This window comes from Bombus flavifrons, chromosome 11 (assembly GCF_040668555.2).
Source record: "Bombus flavifrons isolate JBK064 chromosome 11, iyBomFlav1_principal, whole genome shotgun sequence".
Lineage (NCBI taxonomy): Eukaryota > Metazoa > Arthropoda > Insecta > Hymenoptera > Apidae > Bombus > Bombus flavifrons.
This window is the reverse complement of record NC_138452.1, coordinates 12,755,694-12,779,098: the sequence shown is the minus strand read 5'-3', so window position 1 is coordinate 12,779,098 and position 23,405 is coordinate 12,755,694. Positions and strand designations below refer to the sequence as shown.

At 49.3% G+C, this 23,405-nt stretch overlaps 4 protein-coding genes across 5 annotated transcripts; 1 reads left to right on the top strand and 3 right to left on the bottom strand.

Annotated features, from left to right (window-relative positions):
- The first annotated feature begins 1,633 nt into the window (after positions 1 to 1,633).
- Positions 1,634 to 4,776, top strand: LOC138184837 (nitric oxide-associated protein 1). Its single transcript, XM_069123170.1, has 5 exons — positions 1,634 to 3,136; positions 3,269 to 3,565; positions 3,667 to 3,988; positions 4,101 to 4,321; positions 4,399 to 4,776. Exons 1-5 carry the CDS (start codon positions 1,930 to 1,932, stop codon positions 4,578 to 4,580), a joined length of 2,229 nt encoding a protein of 742 aa, XP_068979271.1. The 5' UTR covers positions 1,634 to 1,929; the 3' UTR covers positions 4,581 to 4,776.
- On the bottom strand, positions 4,589 to 6,388 carry LOC138184839 (uncharacterized). Its single transcript, XM_069123174.1, has 6 exons — positions 6,252 to 6,388; positions 5,815 to 6,174; positions 5,620 to 5,739; positions 5,442 to 5,542; positions 5,024 to 5,350; positions 4,589 to 4,913 (listed from the first exon to the last, which is right to left on the bottom strand). Exons 1-6 carry the CDS (start codon positions 6,297 to 6,299, stop codon positions 4,844 to 4,846), a joined length of 1,026 nt encoding a protein of 341 aa, XP_068979275.1. The 5' UTR covers positions 6,300 to 6,388; the 3' UTR covers positions 4,589 to 4,843.
- Positions 6,389 to 6,763: 375 nt separating this feature from the next.
- Positions 6,764 to 7,251, bottom strand: LOC138184840 (uncharacterized). Its single transcript, XM_069123175.1, has 2 exons — positions 6,982 to 7,251; positions 6,764 to 6,923 (listed from the first exon to the last, which is right to left on the bottom strand). The coding sequence occupies exons 1-2, from the start codon at positions 7,221 to 7,223 to the stop codon at positions 6,764 to 6,766; spliced, it is 402 nt and encodes a 133-aa protein (XP_068979276.1). The 5' UTR covers positions 7,224 to 7,251.
- Positions 7,252 to 7,397: 146 nt separating this feature from the next.
- Positions 7,398 to 22,375, bottom strand: Nuak1 (Nuak family kinase 1). 2 transcript variants are annotated; one of them, XM_069123168.1, is made up of 12 exons: positions 22,241 to 22,375; positions 21,861 to 22,060; positions 21,295 to 21,765; positions 20,697 to 21,213; positions 19,444 to 20,602; positions 18,971 to 19,342; positions 18,504 to 18,889; positions 18,083 to 18,379; positions 17,927 to 17,962; positions 17,287 to 17,456; positions 8,864 to 13,082; positions 7,398 to 8,782 (listed from the first exon to the last, which is right to left on the bottom strand). In XM_069123168.1, the coding sequence occupies exons 1-12, from the start codon at positions 22,336 to 22,338 to the stop codon at positions 8,695 to 8,697; spliced, it is 8,013 nt and encodes a 2,670-aa protein (XP_068979269.1). In that variant the 5' UTR covers positions 22,339 to 22,375; the 3' UTR covers positions 7,398 to 8,694. The 2 variants fall into 2 exon arrangements, with proteins under 2 accessions (XP_068979269.1, XP_068979270.1); XM_069123169.1 differs by lacking the exon at positions 17,927 to 17,962 and having other exon boundaries at positions 22,241 to 22,374.
- Positions 22,376 to 23,405: the final 1,030 nt, after the last annotated feature.

The following is a 23,405-nucleotide window of genomic DNA, read 5'->3' as shown; positions in this document are numbered from 1 at the left end:
GCCTGCCTGCCTGCCTGCCTGCCTGCCTACCTGCCTACCTGCCTGCCTGCCTGCCTACCTGCCTGCCTGCCTGCCTATCTACCTACCTACCTACCTACCTACTTACTTACTTACCTACCTACATGCCTACATATTACCTATATACGCATATACATATATGCGTACATATATCTTTTACGATCGAAGAACCGCCTTTTCCCGCGTCCGTGAAGCAAGCTTGATCAGTGGATGACTTCCGGTAAATTTGTCTTTCCTCTTATTTCGATGAGCCCACCTACTGAAATTTAAATGATATTCTACGAGGGAAAGATAAAAATCGATCGAATATCATGAATTATACGTTGTCGTATCATAAATTAACGTTATTCGATATCACAACTAAGGATGGACGACCTCTGTGCGGCTGACACGAGTTAAACTCGACGACCTCGTACGTGCATGTCACTAGTCACGTATGCTTTGTCGATAACTATTTATACGTATGTTTTTTCTACGTTGAACTATTTTAATGTCAAAGCAACGAGAGAGAAACAAACACGCTACATGTGATAGAATCCCAAGATTCGCATTTTTCATTGTCTTTTACTATTCGTATGCAAATTGTCGCAAGACACGTGTATATAAACATGCTTGCATATAACATTGAATGAATTTATTTTATAATCATCGTAATCTGCATTCTTATATTACTTACATTATCGCCTTTTGTCTCAATTTTATCTTCATTATCCCTTTACGGAAACACGTATAATATAATATTTGAACGAAATCAATGATCAAGTAATAGAGACGTTACTGCCATCTATAGCTCATAGTATGTATGTATGTACATACGTACAAGAACATCACGGAGATGAACGTTGTTTTATCTTTATCCTTGAAACGTTATACCTAATGCATTTCATGAAAATCGTAATGAACTGTATTTGAATTCGATAAACTTTCGTCTCATTCCTATTGGCATTCTTATGGATTCGAATATATATATGTATTGTATACATATGTATTCAATTACAGCAAATGTAAAATAACACTTACCTATGCTCGTATATACATTTGTATATAGTAAAGAAATATCGTTGATGGAATTTTTTAAACAAGACCATTAAAAATAAACCAATACGATTACAGGTACTATATGGAGTGCGGCAAATATGCAGAGATACAGGTATTCAACCCTGACCGCCTTTCGTGCCTTCGACCGATATAGCTCGCACCGCACCCTTCCCCTACTATCGAATCATTTCTTCAATTTTTCTTTTTAGTACTTAAATTTGCTATAGTAGAAACGACAATGGAAAGACTCCTGTGAGCTGCACACCGTTTACACAAAAGTGACAATTTTTATTCGCGTGCGAGTAACGAGCTAGAATAAACAAAACGTTGTATAATACCAGATAATATATTATAAAGTGCCGCTACTGGTACGTATTTGTACAATTTTTGAAATATAATGAAATATAAACGATAAATATAAACGTTAAAGCGTTTATCCCTAATATAATCTGTTAATCGATCGAACACGTTTTATAGTATTTACTGCTTGAGATATACTTCAGATGTACAACAAATGTCGAACTTGATCGAGATATCGATCGATGGATACATCACTTTTCAACGTTTCACTAACATGGTAGTGTCGATTCATTCGACTCGTAACTTCCTTCACGTGTGTACGTTTTTAGTGGACCAGAAGTATTTTGAGGTTATGTATAACCTCACAAGGTGATATGTATTTTATTTTACCAAGCTGGACGTAACGACCGATACAGTGCAATGATTTTGGTAGATTTTTCGATCGTAAAACGTCGGTCGTTACAGGTTTGAATAATGTATCGATAGATTATAAGAGGAAGTATCTCTGTAAAACGTCATATCGTTGATCATTGATATTGTATCTTCGCACGAATCATCGTACAAAACTCAGATATGAAATTTTGGTTGTTTCGATTACATAATTACGGTGTATGCCGTAATTTGAAACTACGACAATTTGGGCATGCGACTTTGCATAGAAACGCTGAGTCGATCGAAGCAAAAGTAGATCCAAGGATTTTGGCTCTCAGAGATAAATTGCTATATTGTGATTACTTGGATTCTGGAAATCTGAAAATGGGGTTTCTAAAGCGGAAAATGTTCGAGAAATTGAAATTCAACCATGAGGAAATGCAAAGGTATAATGAAATTGCTTATAAACCTACTGTCAGTGTACTGCTGAACGATCTAAAGGAAGAAAAGAAAATGGAGGATAATAATTCTGAAAAGGAAACTGTAGTAAAACAAAAGCCTGTACACATGCCGTACGACATGGTAGATTCGTATGAAATAATCGATTCGATATCGGATGACACTGAAAAAACGAGTTCGACCGTATCGAACGAAGAATATAAGAACTTGTACGAAAAGTATCTGGAGTTGAAGAAGAGCGGTTTGAGCGAGCTTAGTTTCAAAGATTTCATAAAGTCCATGGAAGACGATGACGATCGTTCAGATACGGACGATCTGCCAAATGGGGAGTTGTGGAAAGTTCCAGATACTTGGATGTCCGATTACGAACAGTTCGACGACACTTTGCTCCACGTGAATCGTTACGGTACATCGGATCCTAATTCGAATGTAAGTTGTGTACCGTGCGGTGGTTGTGGTGCATTATTGCACTGCAGGGATCCAGCGATCCCTGGATATTTACCGTCGGAATTGTTTTCGTTTAAAAACGACGAAGACTTGAAATCCATGACATGTCAAAGGTGTCATTTTTTAAAGTTCTACAACACGGCTTTAGAAGTCAAAGTATCGATCGAAGATTATCCCAAGTTATTGAGAGTGATCAAAAGTAAAAAATGCGCCGTCATACTTATAATCGATCTGACCGATTTCCCTTGCAGTATTTGGCCCGATCTGAAGAGTGTTTTGCATCCTTTTACTCCTATTTTCCTGGTTGGAAACAAAGTCGACCTACTGCCCACTGATAGCCCGACATTCCTCGAGAACGTAAAACAATGTTTATTAGATTCCGTGATCAATGTAACCGGCGTAAAGCGGGAAAACATTACACACGTGCAACTTATCTCCGCGAAAACTGGTTACGGCATAGAGAATCTTATAAATAAGTTGCAGTACAAATGGCGTCACAAAGGTGCGTACTATCTATCGCGTCTCCTTCGTTCTAACGAGAGAAATAAAAAAGAAAATTGTCAGCGTCTAAGATACGTATTTATTTAAGAATTGCTAGTTTCGGTGATTACGCATAATCGTCGATATGTTTCAGGTGACGTTTATTTGGTTGGTTGTACAAACGTTGGCAAATCTTCCTTGTTCAATACTTTGTTGAATTCTGATTATTGTAAAGTACAAGCTATCGATCTGGTGCAACGCGCTACGGTGTCTGCTTGGCCGGGAACTACGTTAAACTTGCTCAAGTTTCCAATTTTAAATCCGACTAATGAAAAACGTTGGTTAAGAACAGAAAGGCTTCTCAAGGAGAGGTCATATAGGACGCAAGAATCACATTACAGGATATATCAGTTTAAAATGACGAAGGATATGAAGTTTGCGACGTTAGAAGGTAGCTGAGCAATTTGAACGTATTATCGTCAATCTTTCTCGAGTTGTTCGACATCATCTTACGTTCGTTCGAAAGATTTTTGTTTGTTCGTTTGTTTGTAGAGCACGTTGGTAAATCGTTTACCAGGAAATCGTTGAAAGACGCGAGAGCAGATTCTTTTTCCGAAATATCGCACAAGGCCATGTCTAGAAAACCCGTTTTTGACGAATCTAAACCAGAGTACAAACAGAGCCGTTGGTGCTACGATACTCCTGGTACTATTCAGGAGGATCAAATACTAAATTTGCTAACGACCGACGAACTGTCGCTAGCGTTACCGCAAGAAATTATCACACCGAGAACGTTCATGTTTAGACCGAAACAGACTGTGTTTGTGGCTGGTATGGGAAGGTTGGACTATCTCGAAGGAGAACACTTCATACGGTAATTAGTATATTCTTCGTATCTCGAAGATTCGTACACGATACATATGAATGTTACACAGAGTTATTAGTTATTAAATTTGAAATTCTTTCGTTCTTTGCCTTTGGGATAGATGCACGCTGTTCGCGAGCAAGCATCTGCCTATAACGATGTGTCGTACCACCGATGCGGACGAGGTCTACGATCGATTATTGGGAACGAGTGCTTTCGTCGTACCTATCGACGATTCGGAACGATTAAAAGTATGGCCGAAATTGAAGCCGAAAGAGATTAGAGAGATAACCGGTGTGAATGGCGAGGAATCCGTCGCTGACGTTGTATTGTCAAGTATAGGTAGATTGAACTGGTAAACGATAGTCGCAGTGGTGAATTGTGTCGCGTTTCATTTAATCTACTATAATCGTCGACAGGTTGGATCGCGATCACGCCCTTGGAAAACGAAAGCGTCTCATTAAGAGCGTGGACACCCGAAGGTCGTGGTATATACTTGAGATGCCCGGCATTGTTAAAGAAATCGGTGAGTCTTCGGGGTGCAAAGGTGTATGGTACTCCGATGTATACGTTGGGTCGGCGAGTATACGTTAAACGTTAAACAACAACTTGGTTACGCTACGTTATCAGGATCATTCAGCACTTTATTCTCACGTACGTTTACACCGAATGTCTCGATTCTGTGTAAGTACATAATTTTGTAAAATTATTGCGATCTTTTGTAAGAACTTTGCTCCTTTTCCCCCCTTTGTCACGCGTATGCGATGTAATAAAGCGTTGTCTCTTTGTTTTTCTTCTCTCTTGATAATTTCATTTCACTAACGAAAATGGTTAACAGGCAATGGATCTTGTGCGTTTTACTTGCTATCTTTTGCCGTGCAACGCGACTTTACCTTTCTCTCCGTAAGATGGTCGAGACGTTGATCGTAATCCTCTGCAAAAATAAGCACAAAGAGAAGAAGAGAAAGAAGAAGAAAAGATTGAAAGTAGTTGTGGGAAACGTTGGAAAGACGATGGATCGCGCTACGCGCACGATAAACTTACGTAGAGATCTGTTGTTGCGATATCGAACGATCTTTTTGCGGATGAGCGGCATTGTCGGGAGAGATTCCGTCGCATTCGTTGGAAAAGTAACATTTGTACTTGAAACAGACGGGGCAGCTGTCGAAGATGTGTAGGTTGCCACAAACGGAGGATACCCGGTAGTGTCTTGGCGGCACATCGAATTCTGTGTCGGTATCGGTATCGAGGTAAATATCGTTCCGACACTTTGATCCGTATTTCGTCGGATGGTAACACTGAGTGGTCCGAGCGAGTTCGCCTTCACACGAGTATTCCACGTGGTTACACGGATCGTTTCGACACTGTGTGCTGTGAAAATCGAAATTTTACAAAGTTGAGATCGCAATAAGCATCGTAGGTAATAAATAAGTAAGGAAGAGGGAATCGGTAGTTTACTTACAGATGGCAAACTGGAGCTTTCGTTTTGGTTCGACTATGACAAACCTTCCTTTGCCTGATGATACCTTTGACGGGTCGTTTCCTGTGAACGTGGGATTTTTGCTGAAAATTACGATTGGTGGAAAGATGAAATAGCGTAGTCAAACGTAACGCGAAGTAACGCGAATATAGCGTTTTACCTTGGAATCGATGGTTTTCGGATTGACGATGTACGGCCTGTCGAGGTTCGCGTCGTAAATCGTTTTCACCTCTTCTATCACCGTTTTCGTGGAAATTTCGATTTTAGGCGCTATAATACCCTGTTGAAACGGTTTGCCTTGGAATTAGTTTAACGGAGAGCGTGAGTATTATAGTCGGAGAGAAGGGATACTAACGGGGAAATACTTGGTCGGGTCCATGAGCAGATCGACGTCGACTCCGGGCAACAACCGTTTGCAATAAGTTACCGGATAGAGAAGATCGGCCAAACTGGTCTGAAATGTAGCCAAAAGGATGGGCTGGTTGCACGGACTAAGCCATTGTATCAATTCCGCGTAGAGAGATTGTTGCTGCAGAATCCGTTGCAAGTCTGTCAAAGCAGCCAGCCGTGTGAAAGTTTTCTTAAAGTTAAACTCGTTGTGAAATAATAGCGGAAAAATCGGTGATACTCTATGAGATTCTAGGGTGGAACCAAAGCTGTTTATTCGCAATGCTATTTTTCCGTTAGGACATAGCCATACACCGGGGCACGTGATCTGAAAGAGGTTATTTTTCCAATTAGTTCGATTCGAAGATCGATCGGACGTTGGACGACTCTCGAATGGCTACTTACGGCGTGTAATTCCAGTCGTATTTTCACACAGAAACCCTTGCCCGCCATGATCGCCGCTGAGATAGTTTGGTTCGGTAGCGAGCGCGACTATCGAAATATCCGGTACTTATCTGAAGATCATTTTCTTGGATGGCGGTTTTAGCAGACGGAGGGAATCCGTGAGGTGGCGAATCGGCGGGATAAATGACGCGATCACCGTTTTATCGGTGTGTGTTTTTGGCAAACGTATTCTCGGTAAACGGAGTGTACGGCGTGCAGAGTCGATGTGCTGGCGGTTGTGGTCGGTGGTGGTGGTGGTGGTGGTGGTGTTGTTGGTGTTGGTGGTGGTCGTGGTGGTGGTGGTGGTGGTGGCGTGGTGGTGGCGGTGGTGGTGGTGGTGGTTTATGGTAGTGGTCTGTGCCATGTCGGCGCGGGATCGGTGTGGCTCGTTCGTTGCCAGGAAACGGAATTGGCACAACATCGATGTTGAATTTTATCGACGATCGCGACAAACGATAGCATAGCCGCGTCGTTTAAACTTTGAAAGGTATTCCTAGAAACTTCTCGGTCGGTAAACCTCTCTGAACATGTCGTATTCGAAGCTCGTTAGCGATAAAATCCGTTTGTTTTCGGCCAAACGATAATCTTGGATCCTTGGTTGGAGCTATCAAGGGTTCCGAGAACCAGCCATACCTATGAAATTGCAATCGTTTATATTTGCGGATGTAGCGTGTATTTCTCTAGGGCGTACTCCATATTGACCGTCGGTGGCTTGAACGCGTAAATATCCTTCGGTGCGAGGATCAGTCGTTTCGAGATCAAATCTACGTACTCTCGTCGAACCTCGGAAGCCGGGATTGCGTCGTGTTTTGCGTAAAACTTACCGGTTAGAAGTTTCGTACGCGCGATAGCTACGAACTTTTCTTGCAGGCGAAAGTACTTTTTCTCCTTCTCGTATCGCTCGGTATAAAATCGCAGTTTCACAGGGTTCATGTCGCTTTTATCCGTCCGTCAGCCCGTGCGAATTTCGTCGATTCGTGCGAAACACGCTACTGGAATTTTTCGTACGCGGAAAATTGGTTGGCGAAACGGCGCGTGAGAGAAACAAACGAACGGACAAACGAACAATGAAACATCGGAGTTTAACAATGAGCAGGCGAACGATGCTCGTTCGAATAGCATGGTTTATTTTAAAATACGAGTAGAAAACGCATACATAAGAAGCGGAAGACCGTGGCTAGTCAGTCAGAGATTCGCAGCGAATACCTGCAACGTTTTGAAGGGATCTCGGAGGGATACGACCAAGATAAAACTTGCTCCGCGAGAGTATAGAGGGGAAACGCGAAACGCTGCTCGAGACGCGTTTCAGCGTAACGAATCCCGTTAAATCGTCAAGGAAAATGCGAAAACGTTGCGCGTGACGAAGCAACTCGCTCGTTACTGTCGTTTCACAGCGTTCACGTTTTCGCGACAGTCCGGTAGCTAGAGTATCTAGCCGTTCCAACAGCTACGTATCTCGCGTCAGCCTTAAGCTTTAACTTAACTTACAATTTTATAAATACTGCAGCCAAAACCGCTCGTAACGACATACACGCGTTTCGAGGAGATAACACGAAAAGAAGAGAAAGGAGAAACTAGAGAAAAAGGGGAAAACGAATACGCGGTTCGTTGGATTATACGAACGTCGATACTGCGTACGCGCGTCGAGTTTCTCGAAAAAGATACAATTCACGTGGCAACAACATCTTCAAGGCACACTTTTATATAATATAGTCGTAGAAATAAAAGCGACGACGATCACGTAACGATAACGATAACAATAATAACGACGATAGCTATGGTCATTGTGACGATGGCGATGGTGATAATAGCGATACTAGTAACAGCGATGGAAAACAACTGTCGCAATGTCGCATTTTAAGATTTATTAAGTAAAGAAGAGAGAGAAAAACGCGAAGTTGGGAGAATGGACGAGACATTTGCTACAACGAATATGGACCGAGCGTCCGACGTAACGATCGTGACGTAACGTCGACGAAAACAGCGGGCAGGCGAAGAAGTACGTTTCGTCGGTTTCGAGGGAAGACGAGACGGGGTGGTTTTAGGCCGTTGGATCGTTTCGTAACGAAGACGAGACGAGACAAGCGTTCGGTACGGTCGGGCAATTGCCATTGCGCTCGAAATCCTACGTCGATTAAATAAATAGACTAGAACGAGGTCGTATCGAGATCGTATCGAGATGGTGGGAGAAATACGATCTTGCGTCTGCAACGCGGAATAAGAGAGTATTTTCTAAAACGAACTGTCGCAATGACTTGGATACGCGTGTATCGTAACGCACGTTACCGATTCTTGGGCGAGAAACGTGGACGATAACGCTGGAATCAATGCGTGCAACGAGCAAAAGTAGCGGGACGTTGGGCGAGCGCGTAAAGCGTCGTCGCGCGAATCGGCGAAAACGAGATTAACTGTGGTCGTTGGCGCAACGGCTCGTCGCATCAGCGGACGTGGAAAGCGAATGTTTCGTCTGGGTCGTACGTTCGCCTTTGCTCCTGGAAAATCAAAGGAAACACGCGATATTACAACCGTCGATGAACCAAGGAGGAGAAGGAGGAGGAGAAACGAGCGATTACCTCCTCTGTTCCGTGGATCGTTCGTCGCAGGAAGCGGCTGAAGCCGGATCGGTATCCTCGTAGAGCTCCAGCGTTCTCGCGTTCTCCGTGCAAGTTTTCCGTTTCGCAGCGTTCGCGCGTACATCTGAACTTCCGTTGTAGTAGCCGTTCTCGCACCTAGTCGGATACTCGCTGCACGTCGGCGACCTCCTAGACGGCGAGTAGTCCGCGGTGCTCGGAGATAGCAACTCCTCGTAGTACTGGACGGTTTTCGGTTCGGCAAGTCCGATCGCGTACTTTCTCGGCAGAGAGGAGTAGCCGAGGCTGACAGAGTCGTTGGACAAGCTGCAAGCAGAAGGTCTGTACACGGTGGCTAGATCCGGATCCGCGGTAAAGTCGGCACTGTGATATCTCGATCTGGAGGCGGACAGGTCGAAGGTCGGCGACCTGAGATACCTTCTGAGAGGATCGTAGGACGAGGAGAGTACGACCGGGTGCTCGGTCGGCGACTTGAGGTCGGTGACGTAGCCGGCGTCGGAGTAGCGAGCGGCTCGATCGAGCGATCGATTGCGACGATCTATCATCGCGATACCATCCTCGCTATAGAAACCGTACCTTTTGTCCGTGGCGTACCTGTTGCCGCTGTTGCCGCCGCCGCCGCCGCTGCCACCTGTCTTCGAGGTGACCGCGGAAGCGAGTCCGGCATATCCGGTTGCGTATCTACCGCGATCACGGTGCTCGCGGTGTCCGCTGAAGCTGAATTTTCTCGGCAGCGTCGCGCTGCCGGGCAAAGCGACGACGCCCGGCGGCGGAGCCGTCAACGACGGTCTTCGTCTATCGTTGAACCGCGAGTAGAAGCTCCGTCTGCGTATTCGATCGATCACCGATTCCGAATTGTCGGAGTTGTCGTTTCTGGCGTACAACGAATGGGACGGGGACGTGGGCGAGTGCAAGTCCGGTCGCGCGTGGCTCAATTCCGCCGAGCTGATCGACCACGAATCGAAGCTCTCGGGATCGTCCATCGGCGAGAGAACGTCGTTCGGATAGTCGGCGCCGGTGACGGCGGTAGTTGCGCTCGTTATTGGCCGGTCGTTCTCCGTCGAAACCTGCGAAGGAATCGCGCTCGACTTTCTCTCTTCCGGAGGACCTTGCACCGCGTTCACCGCCGATTCCGCGTGGCTCTCGATCATCTTGGCGCACTCGGTCACCTCTCTCTTCAGTTCGGCAACGTCTCTGGCGCGCAACGGCTTGTCGACGATTATCTTGTTGCCGGCGCGATGCGTCACCTTCGACAGACATTCCATCAGCTTGCCGGGCAGATCTTGGTTCGTCGTCGACGACGGGGAATCGGATTTCGGCGAATCTCTCTTGGGCGTAGCGTTCCTGAACGAGTGTTGAGGTATCTTGGACAGATCGAGCTTCAGATTGTTCCTGTTCGGTCGTTGAGACTCCCGCGGAATTTTCGTCGGTTCGTCGTTGTTGGTTTCCGTCTCGACCGTTTCCTCCTCGGAACGGTCGTTGGCAGCTCTGTCCTCGCTCTTGTCCCCCGATTCCGTCCCGAGTCCGTTTTCTTCCGCGTTGCCGGCCTTCGCGCCAGCGGTCGCGACTTTTGTCTCGACCGAACTCTTGTCGCAGATACCGGCCACCTTTTTCTTCGTTCGAGGTTTCGCCGACCTCTCCTTTCCTTCCGACGTTTTATCGACGTCGCCGGATGATCTGTCGACGGATTTGTCGACGGATTTGTCGCCGCTCCCACCGCCGGAGACCGTCGATTTTTTCACCACCTTCTTCGCCACTCGTACCATTCTCTTCTTCTTTACGCCGTCCGAATCGTTGCTTTCCGACGTTTCGCACGTCTTTTTCGTCGGTTTTCCCGTCCTCTTCTCCGCGGTCTCGGATCTGCTCGGTTCCGTGGACGAAGCGCCGTTCTCCAGCGAACACCGATTCGCTCGTTTGCCTCTGTTGCCCGCGATCGCCACCGTTCTCTTCTCCGTCGATCTTTTCTCGTCGTCGTTCGGTTTCTCGCGTCTCGCGTCCGTCGATCCTTGCTCCGCGTCTCGATTCCAGTTACCACCTCTCTCCCCGGTCGATTCTTTCTCGCGCGACGCGCTCCTCTCTTTCGCGGTCGACGGTGTTCCGTCCTGCTTCGGTCCCTCCTTCGACGAGAATCGCCTGGAAGATTCGCAGGAGGAGACGCGTTTCTCCGGCTTGTCCGATTTGTTCGTCTCGCCGATCTTCTTCGCGGATTTGGCGTCGACGTTGGCGACCAGCTTGGTCGGTATCTTGCTACCGACGGTAGGAACGGTGGTCGCATCCTCGACGGACGTAAGATCCGCGAGCACCTTCGGCGGGCTCTTCTTCAGCTTACCGAGGATCGTGGTCTGCGATCGCGTGCCGTTCGCCAGCTGTTTCGGATCCACGGTCTTGAACAAACCGAGCACGGAAGAGACTCTGCTCTTCGGAGAGTTTCGCTTCGGGTTTTTCGGCCGCGACAGATCCTCGACGCTGCTCGCTCTTTCGAGGGTAACGCGTTCGTTCGAGCCCGAGGATAGACGACGGTCGACCGGAGGCGCGGATCGCTCCCGCGACGCTTCGTTGCCGATCGTTCGCTCGTCGCTCGCTGCCGATTTCACCGTCGTCTTCTCTCGGCCGGACGCACGCTGTTCGTCGTTGCACCGAAGACTCTCGAGCTTCTTCTCCAACGAGTGCAGAAATCCGTTTCGCGAACCTTCCACCGGCTGCTCTGTCGTTTCCGTCGCGGTTTCCCTTTCCCTTTCCCGCGAGCATCGATCCCTTCTCCGACAATTGATCTCGTTCTTCAGCTCCTTCTCCCGCTTCTTCTCCGTCTCGACGCTGCCCTCTCGGCTCGTTGTCGTCGGCACGGTGGTTTTCGACACCGCTGCCGCCTCCTTGTTCTCGCTTTTCCGCTTGATGAACCGAGACTTGCGGCGTTCGTTCTCCGCCGCCTTCTGCGCTTCCTTCTCTTTCGCGTAACGACTCTCCTCTCTGGGCGTATCGAAGAAGTCCGGCCGTAGGAATCGCGATATCCGGCGTTGCTTCGACTTTTGCGGCTTCTCTTTCTCCTTCTCCGCCTCCGTTTCCTTCTCCTTGTCCCTGGTCGGCTCGTTCTCCGATCGGCTAGCGGCGGTCTTGAAAAATTTGCTCAGCAGCGACCTTTCCGGGACGAGGGTTCGCGCCACGAGATTCGCCACGTCCTGCGAATCCGCCAACGATTTTCGCCGGTCGACGGCCGCGCTCGGCTCTCTGGTCAACGAGCCGGATCGCAGCCTCAAGCTGGGGATACAGGTTCGCCGTTTCGAGGTTGCCGAGGCTCCGGTCGTTTCCGCCACCGAGATCAACGATCGTTTCTCGCATTTGTCCGTGTCTCGGTAGCTGGAGGTTAGATTTACGCCGCCGGACGAGCCCAAGTTCTTCAGTTTCGACTCCCTGATCAAGTTCTCCGCGGCTAACAACCTGCTCTCCAAGTTACTCGACGTGGCATCCGACTTGTACGCGGGCTTGTAGTCGACCGCGTTGTTGGCGCAAGACTCGGTCGGCGAAACGTCGTCGTCCAACGGGTTCGTGTTCGAGTCGCAGGCCGAGGTCGATGCGTACTCCGAGATCGAGCCGCTTCTATCGCCGGCGAACGCGTCGTCCGACGTCTCTTCTTGAATCTTGTCCGTGCGATACGAACGGAAGCTGTCCTTTCGCAGTCTGCCCGTGCTGGCTCGACCACCGCCAGTTTCGTTGTACCATCTGCCGAGATTGCCACGCGCCACCGTGTCCCTGGGGAACGTGGAGAAGAAGGAGGAACGACCGTGCAGGTGCCGATGATCCGCGAGATCGTCCTCGTCGTCGAAGAGACCGACGACGGTTCGACGGGGCGAGGCGAGCGAAGCGGTCGCCGATTCCAGTAGGCTGTTGGTTCTCCTAATGGGCCGTCGATCGCTCGCCGACCGGTGCTTGTACTCGGACTGGTCGGAAACGGTGGAGACGGATCGGTCGACCGCCGCCGCCGCCGACGCCGCCGCCGCCGCCTCGGACGCGTCTCTCTCGGCCGAACGGGCCCGGCCTTCGCGCGAAACGGACGGCGATCTCGTCAACGATCGTCTGGTTTGCTCGATCAACGTTCTGCCCAATCGTCTGGTCAAGCTCGGCGTGAAGCTTTGCTCTAACGATTCCTGCGTCTCTTTTTTCGTTCGCGTTGCTTCCGCTTCTACGTCTTCGCGTGCTACTTTATCTGAAAAACAAACCTCCGGATGACATGTGTTCTCGGGCCAATCGTCCAAAGTTTCGCCGTCGTCTTAATGCGGGAGGCGGACAAAATACTCCGACTTTCTCCATATTTACACTCCTTTATTTCTACATACATGAAATTTCTTCTTCCGTCTCTTATAAAATTTCTCGAAAAATTAATAAATAAATTTAACCGATGAAAGAAAGAAAGATAGCGAGAGAGAAACGGCTCTAAGGCCACTGAACCGAACGATGAACGAGTTTGCCCGCGCGCAGCGTATCGTAACGCGATAAAGAGAGAAGAAGGAAAGGAGAAGAAGGAAAAAAGAAGAAGAAGAAGAAAAAGAAACGAACAAGCCGGTTCTTTGATCCGGTTGTTTCGATCAAACGTTACATGGAAGGTGTCCGAGAACGATCGTCTCTCTGTACCGTGTGTCGTTATGTCGTCGCAGGAAACGAAATTTAAACAGAAAGAAAGAAGAAGAGCAAAGGAGAAAAAAGGAGGCGAAAGGACCTGGAAAACGATACGAAACGTACGGACGAAACGAACGAATCGAGGGACGGACTGATACCGAACGCGCCGCTAAACGGGCAAAGGCGTCGATAGTTCGATGTCTGGCACTTTCGGGGTTTGTACAGTGGTGTAATCGGTCTGGTGTAGCGATACCATCCCCCTTTCCAAAATGTACATCGACGAGGATGTACGGGCACGTACCACACGCACACGCATACGCACACGCATACGCACACGTTCACACGTATACACGCGCCATACACACGCCCATGTGTATATATATCTATATATATACATACATATAGATACATAAATACATACATACATACATATATGCATACGTACATAGGTACGTACGTGACATACGTCTCCAAGTATATCGACACGAGAAATTGTCAAGAGTAAACTCGTATACTCGCCGAACGATGACACGCGGCATACGAGGCTTTCTATGCGCGTACGGACACTAGGTTATAGGTTTTTAGCGGGTTTGAAGAAATCAGAACGGTATTCGGAGAGCGCGATGATTGGCTTTGCGAATCCATTGCGAATCCATTGCGAATCCATTGGAAGCTGACCGGTTGGCGCGAGCGGCGTTAAACTCGACTTGAACGTTAAAGCGACTCGTGCAGGATTCGCAAGATCGACCGTTCGGCGGTCGAGTAACATCGAAATAAATGTCGTATGTCGCGTCGAGTGACGAAAATGAGAACGCGTGAAATGTGTAAACTCAAGTCGAGGATAATGCAGAGTGTACGGTATTAAATACGATACGATAGCGTTATCAAAGCATGCTGAGAACAATGTAAAAGTAATAAAACGTTGTTATTTAAACTCTTAAAAACACAACAAATATCAGCCATCTCAAACAAGGGTTAGCTCCTTTCGCCTCGCGGTGTACAATTTTTCCAAGTATCTTTTCTCTTAATAGCGTAAGTTTTCCACGGTACACAGCGGATACGTGGTCTCGGAGATCGATCGATCCATCGCGCTGGCGTTCGCGCATCCAGCGATCCTTCGTCGATTGCCACGCGTCGTCACAGCGAGACGGATGGCGTGTTTCTTGAAAAAGCGCGATGACCCAGTCGATGGATCGAATTGCCGGGCTGCGTCCGTCGAGTGGCGGAAACCCGCAAGATCGCTTCCACGTCTTCTCGGTCGGCAGCGTGCGTGCTCGATCGACGCGAGATCTTGCCTCTCTCCGGGTCGGCTTTCGTTTGTCACGCGGCGCGCGAGACGAACGCGACCGCGGTCGAGCTACGACGAGTGGAGCGCGGCGGTGACCGGCGTGATATCGCAACTTTGATGTTCGGTAGGTGTGCAGAGTTTGGCCGAGTGTCGCGCAAACATCGCAACGTCGGCCGCACGTCGGCCGCACGTCGGCCGCACGTCGCTCGAACGATCGCGAACATCCGCGTGATCGATCGTGCGGCAACAGGGCGACGAGGTGACGTTCGTCGGATAAAAGTGTGCTGGCATAGTACCTAACTTGCTTTGCCTACTGGGGATTAGCATCCGCCCGCCTACGTAGAGTCACTCGCACGGTCGCTGCAACAACCGTGAGAAAAAAACCGTCAATTACACCTATTTAGACAAAACGATTCTACCGTGATTTTCCAGTGTATATTTTCGATAATCGGTCGCACCATCGGCACGGTTCGTTCGTTGCCCGATCCACGAAAGAACGATGCCACCTTTCCACCATCTTTGCCGATTAATCGCGCGAGAATTACGCCGGTCGCGTGGAAAATGGATAATTAGGCGTCAGGCCGTTAGGTCGGCTTTCCGTCTTGCGAAACTCGTTGCTTCGTCGAACCGCGCGATCCAACCATCGCCCGTATAAAGAAGAAAGAGTTTCAGCTTTCGGCCGACGTTCCTCTCCACGCGCTTCCGGCCGGCGTCGCTTCGCGCCGAACCAACTCTCGTTGGCAATGGTTTGGAAAAATCGGTCGCTCGAGCGATCTCGTCGGTTCTGGCATCCTCGCCGTTTTCATTTTACGGCCAACTGTGCTTCACTTCGATTTTCTTTTTCGATCCAACGACCGTGACGTTACGAACGTGCGGTTACGAACGTGGTACCGAAGAAGAAAGCGAAAGAACGTGTCGCCGATTCGTGCGTTACGGAAAACGAAGCCAGTCGTGGTGGACGGTGCGCGTATACCGAAAATATCAACATCTGGATCGCTGATTGAAGAGTCGACGATAGACTGAAGATGCGAAGTAGATGCGTAAATTTTCATCAAAGATGGATTTTATCTTGGAGAGTAATAGAACTGAATTTCCTCGTGTATTCGTGTGTATATATATATATATATGGATAACGTGTGCAATCATGCTTTAAAAAGTAAACTTTAGCGTGACACTGAATAAATTAAAGAAGAAAAGTGAATTGCGGCTGCTCGTGTTAATGGGATAGTATGTAAATCAACAACATTGCAACTCGCTACTACTGCGTGTATTACGGGCTTCTACATGTTAGGCAAAGTACGGCGAGTCACGTCTGTGAGTAATTTTAATGCTCAAACTCGTTCGAAAGCGAGCGGAAATTAATCGTTCGATGATCGATCGCGTAATCGCGTGTCTTCGGTCTGCGTTCTATCGCGGAAAAAATGAAGAAAAATAGTGTGAGAAGAAGAAGAAGAAGAAGAAGAAGAAGAGGAAAGAAAAACGGAACAACAGGCAGGTACCTTTCGCAAAGAACACGGTGCAGACATGCGCTTAGAAAATTGTATCTCGTTCGCGCACTTGTACTTTGCGCAACGAAGAAGCCGGCGTAAGCCGCCAGCGAAAAAAAACCGGTGCTCTCTCGTGCAAAATTCAAAAGGAGAGACGCGCGAGTACCGGTTACGTTTCGATCGGCCGACCTTCTCGATTTCGCTATACGCGTCGCAAATCACTGAAACGTTTACCCACCTGTGCCAAACACGAACCATATATCTTTATATATTTCTAAACGAGGTTAGTATCAAATGTTGCAGAAAACATCGTCAGGCAAGAACATCGGAAAAAAGATACTCGGCGGAGCAAGAGAGACGAAAAGAGAAAAGAAAATGAAAAAGAAACGGCAAAGGGGAGGAGAGATGGATGATCGACGGAGAAAGTGGCTTATAGAGAGAAAGAGGATCGGCGAAGGGCGAGGGGGAAGGGGGAGGGCGGGGGTGATCGGCAAAAATAAAGAAAAAGATACGCTCTGTCTATCAACGACTCGACAACAGCTATAGGTGGTACCAGAAAATGCATACCGAGTAAACGCATTCGGCATTTTCTCGTACGGCTTGTGATTTCAACCAGTGACAAAATATATCCTCGTTAAATATATCTCGTTAGATAGGATCGCGACTAGGCGGAAGCTCGTTTCTCGCGAACCGATGATCCACGTTGCAACGTTTTCTCGCTTCCATCGGACACAACGTGAGAAACATCTGGCATCGATCGTTGGCCCGATCGACGCGAAGTTACGAGAAAATTTTTTGACACTGGGTGGAATCTCGAGCCGCGTGAACCGTTTGTGATCCGGCGATCCATTCGACGATCCGTTCGACGATCGAAACTCGACGACGAGCAGGTGCAACATGGAACGCAGAGGGTTCAACCTCGTTGGATACGAACGATTCATTTCGCAGCACGATACGCTTGTTTTTCTACGGTAAAATTCGTAGAACGATCGTAGAATAATCGCTGCAGGTTCTCTTACCTCTTGGTAAAGTGTTACTGCCGACATCGAATACCGTTTCCCTCGAAGGATTACCATGCGATCCTGGACTGCTCGGAGTTCCTGGGTTCGACGTGTTCGCGCAATCTTTCCTCGAGAGTATGTCACCCTCTCGTCCGAGCGAATGCCTGAACTGCGACTCCGACAACCGCCTAGATTCCAAACAGATAAAACGTTTGCGTGATTTCCAAATGGATTGCGAACGTTTGCTTTCACGCTTCACGTTCCATTGGTCGTTGGTCGAAACTATTCTTCCGATCTCGTCGACGTAACGAAACGCGACCATTCGTTGGCTGGCTGTTGGAAACCGTCGAGATCGAACGAAACCGAAAAGCCGGCGTTTCGAAAGCGCAGCTCCAACAGCCGATCTTTCGTACCGACGACGAGTGCGTATATATAGCGGTACAGCGTATAAGAAGCGCGAGAGGCAAAAGTCGTTTGGAGAAACGTTGCGTGCGCGTGTCTACTCTGTACGCGTTTCGAACGGCGAGGAGAACGGCCGTAGCTGTTACAGCGAGCCGATACGTTCAAGATAGAATACTCGTGATATATTTTGCGCTACCTTCTAAAATAATCGGCATAGACTACATTGTTCTAAAGTTGTTGTAACAATTGGACTCACGTAGTCACGGTCCTCGTTTCGACATACGTCTGGTAGCTTGCACAAACAAGCGTCAAACCGTTGTCATTAGGTTTCCTCGATTCGTTTCAGCGATCTCGCGCGAGAAAGAGAGAAAGACAGATGGCAAAGAATGGCTAAACGGCATCGATGAATTACCTCGACAGTGGTTTGTTTAGACCCCACAACGCTTGCGAGGAATTGGATCCTAATCTTCCGAACAGGCGGGAACTTGGGAAGCCGGTGGTACGATTGTCGTCCACGTTCAATCTCTGTGTCAAGCTTCGCACTCTGGACAGCAGAGTGGAGAATAGATTCTCGGCGGTTAACAATTCGAATCCATCGTCGTCGTCGTCCTCGCCGGAGGACAAGCTGTCCACGTGTTCCGGTGGCTGTCTCGATGGCCGGGAGCTTCTCAATCGATGCATGTGTCGTTGCAACAGATCCTCGCTGTCCCTGCGAGCGACGAAAACGCGTATATATCATCGACTCCTTGCTATCGATCGGACGCTCGAACGCGCGTCGAAAGCAGGAGGAGTAAAGGAGGAAAGGAGGAGTAAAGACGAAGAGAAAGCCCTACCTGTGCAACGAAGAGAACGGCGATTCATCCTCGCTGGCGTCCGACAACAGGGAGCTCATCCTTCTTGGTCTACCGAATCTGGAGCGGGGCACGTTGGCGCTAGACGGTGTGCCACCGGTTTTGCTCTCAGGCTCCACGCTACCGGATCTGGGAGTCACGTATCCACCGCCTTCCACGGCGATGGGAATAATATACTCTCGAGGGCTCTTTCGGATCGGCTCGGGACCAACGGTCGATCCGAGAGCGCTATCGGTATCCGAGTCTGCGGTCGATTGACGAGACAACGAGCCCGACCGCTGCGAAACCGATCTTTGAGGCATCGGTGGCGGCTTGGAAGGCGGAGGCGTGGTCGACGAATGTCGCGACTGCCGATGATCCGGTTCCACCTGTCATTGGAAATCGTGTATCGAACGGAACAGATCAAGAACCGACGAATTAGACATCGTTCGAGTCGCGGCGTTCAATACCTGAATCGGAATTATCCTCTCCTTCGGCGCACCGCTCCTCGGTCTGCTTTCCGGTTCCAAGCTGGAGCTTCGATTGGTCTGCGGTACCGCGGCTGCAACGGGAAATGCCACTTCCGACCGTTGCGTTCGCAGTTTCTGTGGCTGAAACGCGTCGATCTTGGCCTCGAGTTCGGATTTGAACGCGAACGGAACTTGGGCCTTGTAAGGTTTCGCACTCGTCACGGAGATCTCGGCTTTGCTCGTCTTTCGTGGTCTGGGTAGAGTCGCGCTCTTCAGAGTGATTTCCATTTTGCTGGACATTTTTGGTTCTTCCGGTTCGTCGTCGTCGTTGTCGCCGTCGTCGTTGTCGTTGTCGAACGCTTCTGTCGAGATCTGAAACAATTCGGTCGAATAAAAGCGCGTGCACGGCGAGAACGTTTTCGTTGGCCGAGATCTATCGTCGATCTTACCGTCGATCTTACCGTCGATCTTACCGTCGCTCGTCCGTCCCCGTCCGCTGTTTTCTCATCGAACGAGAAGTTGGTTTCGGTGGGTGTCGTGGTCAAGGATTGCGCGGTCGAACGCGAATCGTTCGTACTAACCGATATCTTTGACGGAAGTTTCTTTGGTTCTTGGCTCGAGGGCGAAATCGGCGGAGATCCGTTTATCCTCCTTTGCATAGGTGGTTTTCCAATCGCACCACTTATTATGTCGATAGCCCGTTTCTTCGCCTCTTCCTTCTTCTTCTCTTCCTCTTCGTTTTCCTCTGCTTGCTCCTGCTCCTGCTCCTCCTGTTCCTCGCGTTCGACTCGCGTTGGCTTCGACTTGTCGTTCGAATTTTCGTTCTTCTTCGTATCCGTCGTAGGAACGTCGATGATCATTTTGGACGCGACGCACTTCGTAGGCGGAGGCGTGCCAATGGAAGAGAGACTGGCCTTTCTTTCGAACACGCGTTTCGCCCCTCCGACGTTCACGCCCGGTATAAAGATCTTTTTAGGTTTCTCGTTTTCCACGTTCGACGCCATCTGATTGAACTTCTCCGCGGTCTCGAATATCTTGGAGCGTCTCCTTTCGAACGTCTTCGCAGGAGCGTCTCGCGGTTCGTTGGAAAGTTCCGAATCGAGAGAGAGCGCCTTTTCTTTCAGCTTCTTGAACTCTCGTTGAGTCGCCTCGAGATTGATCGATTCCTCTTGACCGGCGGTCGACGACGTTCTCTCGAACCTCTCGTTTCCGGATAAAGTCTTCTCGTTCGATGATTCGAAGGCGGGGGTCGCGGAACGCGCGATCGTTTGATCGAGCGCCATCTCCGAACGTTTCGACGACGATTCGTCACGGTGTCCGTCGTCTAACGATTTCGCTTGGCGTTCATCCGGCAAGCGCTCCTCGTCGTGATTAGCGACGGCGCGATCTTCCGACGAGATTCGCCGGGATTCGTGTACCGCGAGCGGTCGCTGTTCCGGCTCGTGAATCATCGGCGTTTTGCTTCTCTCCTTGCTCGGTGACCTCTCGCTACATTCTTTGATTAATTCTAGACAAGCTGCCGTAGATTCGATCTTGTTCAAGTCGACGGTCTTGCTAATAGGAACGGTTACCATCGGATCCACCTCCATAGCTTCCTCCGTGATCGAGTTTGGAATAGGCGCCGAGTGATGCCTGAAAAAGGGAAAGAAGAAGAAAGAAGAAGAAAGTAACGAACGAGTTAAATGAGAAGGACGTTGGCGCGACGTAGAGGCTTCGTGGCGATTACCTGGACGCGGATTTGTACATTCTAGCTTCGGGTTCGTCCCGCTTTTCTTTCCTTCGAGATCGTTCCTTCCTCTTGGCATCGGCGGCAGCCGTTTCGTCCATCGACGGCGTTGTCTCCAATTTCCTTTTGGCGTCGCCACCGATCGGAGCGGTCCTCTGCTCCTCCTCGATCAGTTCTCTTCTTATCCGTCTGTCGGAACCGCTCTGATCCAGTTCCATCAAGCTGCCGACCGAATGGCATCTGGTAGGTATGAGAGTATCGGAAGACACGTTGTTCGGAACGTCCGCTGCGGCTGGCTGCTGGTCCCCAACGACCAGTTTCTCCGCGCTCGCGGACTGTGGCACCAGAGAGAGCAGCAGATCCAATCGAACGGGAGTTTGAGCCGCCAAGTCCTCCGCGATGTCCAAGCAATTCTGCTCGTAACCTTCGTTCACCCACCAATGGGTGCAAATCCTTTCGATGTCGGCTCTTCTGGCGGGACAAACGGTCAGCATGTCTTTGATAAGAGGAGAGGCGGCTGCAAGAAACACGGGATTAGTGAAAACACGTTGACGCTACTCGAAGACGGAGAAACAGCGAGCTACGAGGCAACGCTTACGCGACGGTTTCTTAGGTTCGAAGTAGTCCGACTGCGAGATCTGTTTGACCAGTCGTTTGAAGTTGGACCCGTCGAAGGGCATGGCACCGTACACCAGAGTGTAGAGAAGAACACCCAAGCTCCAGCAGTCGACTTCGGGGCCGTGATACGGGGTACCCTTGACGATTTCGGGACTGGCGTAGAGCGGACTGCCGCAGAACGTGTTCAACAGTCGTTGCTCGTCGAACACGTTCGACAGGCCAAAATCCGCGATTTTCGCGTTTCCAACCTGATCTAGCAATATGTTTTCCAACTTCAAGTCCCGGTGACAGATTTTGTGCTTGTGACAGTAAAAAACTGCGGTGGCTATCTGTCGAAATATTCGTCGAGCCTCGTGTTCCGTCAGCACCTTGCGCTCGCTCAAGTAGTCGTAGAGTTCGCCACCGGCTGCGTACTCCATTACCAGCACCATCTTCTCCCTGTTCTCGAACACTGGAAAAACGCGATCGACATCAGAGTTCCGATCTCTGGAAGAAACGAGACGAGACCAAACCAGACCAGACCAGACCAGACAGACAAGCCCGTACCTTCGTATATGTGAATAATGTTGGGATGTTGAACGCTCGACATTATCTGAATCTCCCTTCGTATCCTGATCAAGTCGGCTTCCGTTTCTATCTTGCATTTTTTAATAGTTTTTATCGCCACTTCTTGCCCGGTTTCCTTGTTGATTCCCAATTGAACTTTACCATAAGTACCTTGACCGAGCTTCTTGATGATGTCGAACCTGTGAGCAAGAGAAACGGAATACGGATTGATTCGCGCGCTCGTGATGTCTGCGACGCGACTACATACTACTATCTTATCGTCTCGCGTTATGTACGTTCCAGCAAGTATTTAGCGAACACGCGAATCTTACTGCCCCCTCCCCCGATCGTCTAGAATCCCGGTCTTCTCCGCTTCATACCTCTGCTTCAATTTCCGTTTGTGATTGTGAAGTCGCACCCCGCCCGTGCTCTCCATTCCTCCCATTATGTTGTGTATACTCGCCTCGCCCACCACCATTTTTTTCTTATTTTTATCTGAAAACAAAGCGAGTACCGGTGTAATATCGAGTACAACAGGTTCTTAAGGTTTAACGAGGAGAAGGAGGAGGAGTAAGTGGTGGTGGTGGTGGTGGTGGCGGTTCATTTCATCAACCGTTTCCGTCGATGCTCGTTTACTAAGAAAATTCTAGGATATCGAGCGTCCGCGTTGAAAAAACGGTTGGAACGGTGTTGTATTCGCGGTGCGAGACGCGCACGATGGATCGGCAACGAGGTCGTATTCAACCGGACTAGACAGAGATGGACAGGGTGGGGAGAGAGATAGGACTTTTTTCGACAGACGACTCGTTGTTAGGGTCGACCTCCAAGCTGGAGGTTCGAAGCGGAGGCTGAACGCCCGCGGTCTCGCGATCGAGGATAACGGCAAAGAGGCAGAGTACGATTATCGGATTTACGGTGAAACCGAGAAGGAAGGACAGACGGACAAAATGCGGTGAGTTTATTTTCGGTTGCGAGACGCCGGCGTGCGTCTCTCCCGCCGATCAACGGCTCTAGCGACGCTTACCCCCCCGACGACGCACGCTCGTTTCCTGTGCGCGCTGCCAACCGTATTCCATCGAATCCAGTCGAATCGAATCGACATACGATTTCATCGAACCGAAATCTCGTTCTTTCTTGCGACAGCGCAAGTTCGTTTCTTTTCCTCCGTTGTCTCCAACGACCGGCTATACACGGTCGGAGAAAGACAGCGAAAGCGAAAGCGACGCGCAGGTATCTCCGCATCGTCCGCGACACAGTACGGATAGCAAGTAGAATGTTTCGCGATTCGAGGACGAAGGAAGGAGAATGACGATCGCGAACGAAACGAAAGCGAAAAAGCTTGGCTGGACCGCGCGTGCGATCCACACTCTTGGCCTCCGTTTCCAAGCGAATTACGCTTTGCTTCGCTTTGCCTGGCTACCTCGGTGAGTAACCTCGATGCGTATACCTCTGTGTCTTTCCTTCCCCGAAAAGCGTACGAATATTTTTCGAGGCCCACCTTGACTTCCTCGCGGCGAGCTCGTTTGGCCGATCGTCACGCAGAAG

Bases quoted from the DNA above. Each gene is read 5' to 3' on its own strand.
- LOC138184837 (XM_069123170.1), top strand. From the start codon at position 1,930: ATGAAATTTTGGTTGTTTCGATTACATAATTACGGTGTATGCCGTAAT. The intron at 3,137-3,268 runs GTGCGTACTATC...GATATGTTTCAG, and splicing joins GTACAAATGGCGTCACAAAG to GTGACGTTTATTTGGTTGGT. The intron at 3,566-3,666 runs GTAGCTGAGCAA...GTTTGTTTGTAG, and splicing joins GAAGTTTGCGACGTTAGAAG to AGCACGTTGGTAAATCGTTT.
- LOC138184839 (XM_069123174.1), bottom strand. From the start codon at position 6,299: ATGGCGGGCAAGGGTTTCTGTGTGAAAATACGACTGGAATTACACGCC. The intron at 6,175-6,251 runs GTAAGTAGCCAT...AACCTCTTTCAG, and splicing joins TACGACTGGAATTACACGCC to ATCACGTGCCCCGGTGTATG. The intron at 5,351-5,441 runs GTAAGTAAACTA...CGATTTTCACAG, and splicing joins AAAGCTCCAGTTTGCCATCT to CACACAGTGTCGAAACGATC.
- LOC138184840 (XM_069123175.1), bottom strand. From the start codon at position 7,223: ATGAACCCTGTGAAACTGCGATTTTATACCGAGCGATACGAGAAGGAG. The intron at 6,924-6,981 runs GTACGCCCTAGA...GCAATTTCATAG, and splicing joins CCACCGACGGTCAATATGGA to GTATGGCTGGTTCTCGGAAC.
- Nuak1 (XM_069123168.1), bottom strand. From the start codon at position 22,338: ATGGTGGTGGGCGAGGCGAGTATACACAACATAATGGGAGGAATGGAG. The intron at 19,343-19,443 runs GTAAGATCGACG...GAATTGTTTCAG, and splicing joins ACGGGGACGGACGAGCGACG to ATCTCGACAGAAGCGTTCGA. The intron at 17,457-17,926 runs GTGAGTCCAATT...TTTGGAATCTAG, and splicing joins GAAACGAGGACCGTGACTAC to GCGGTTGTCGGAGTCGCAGT.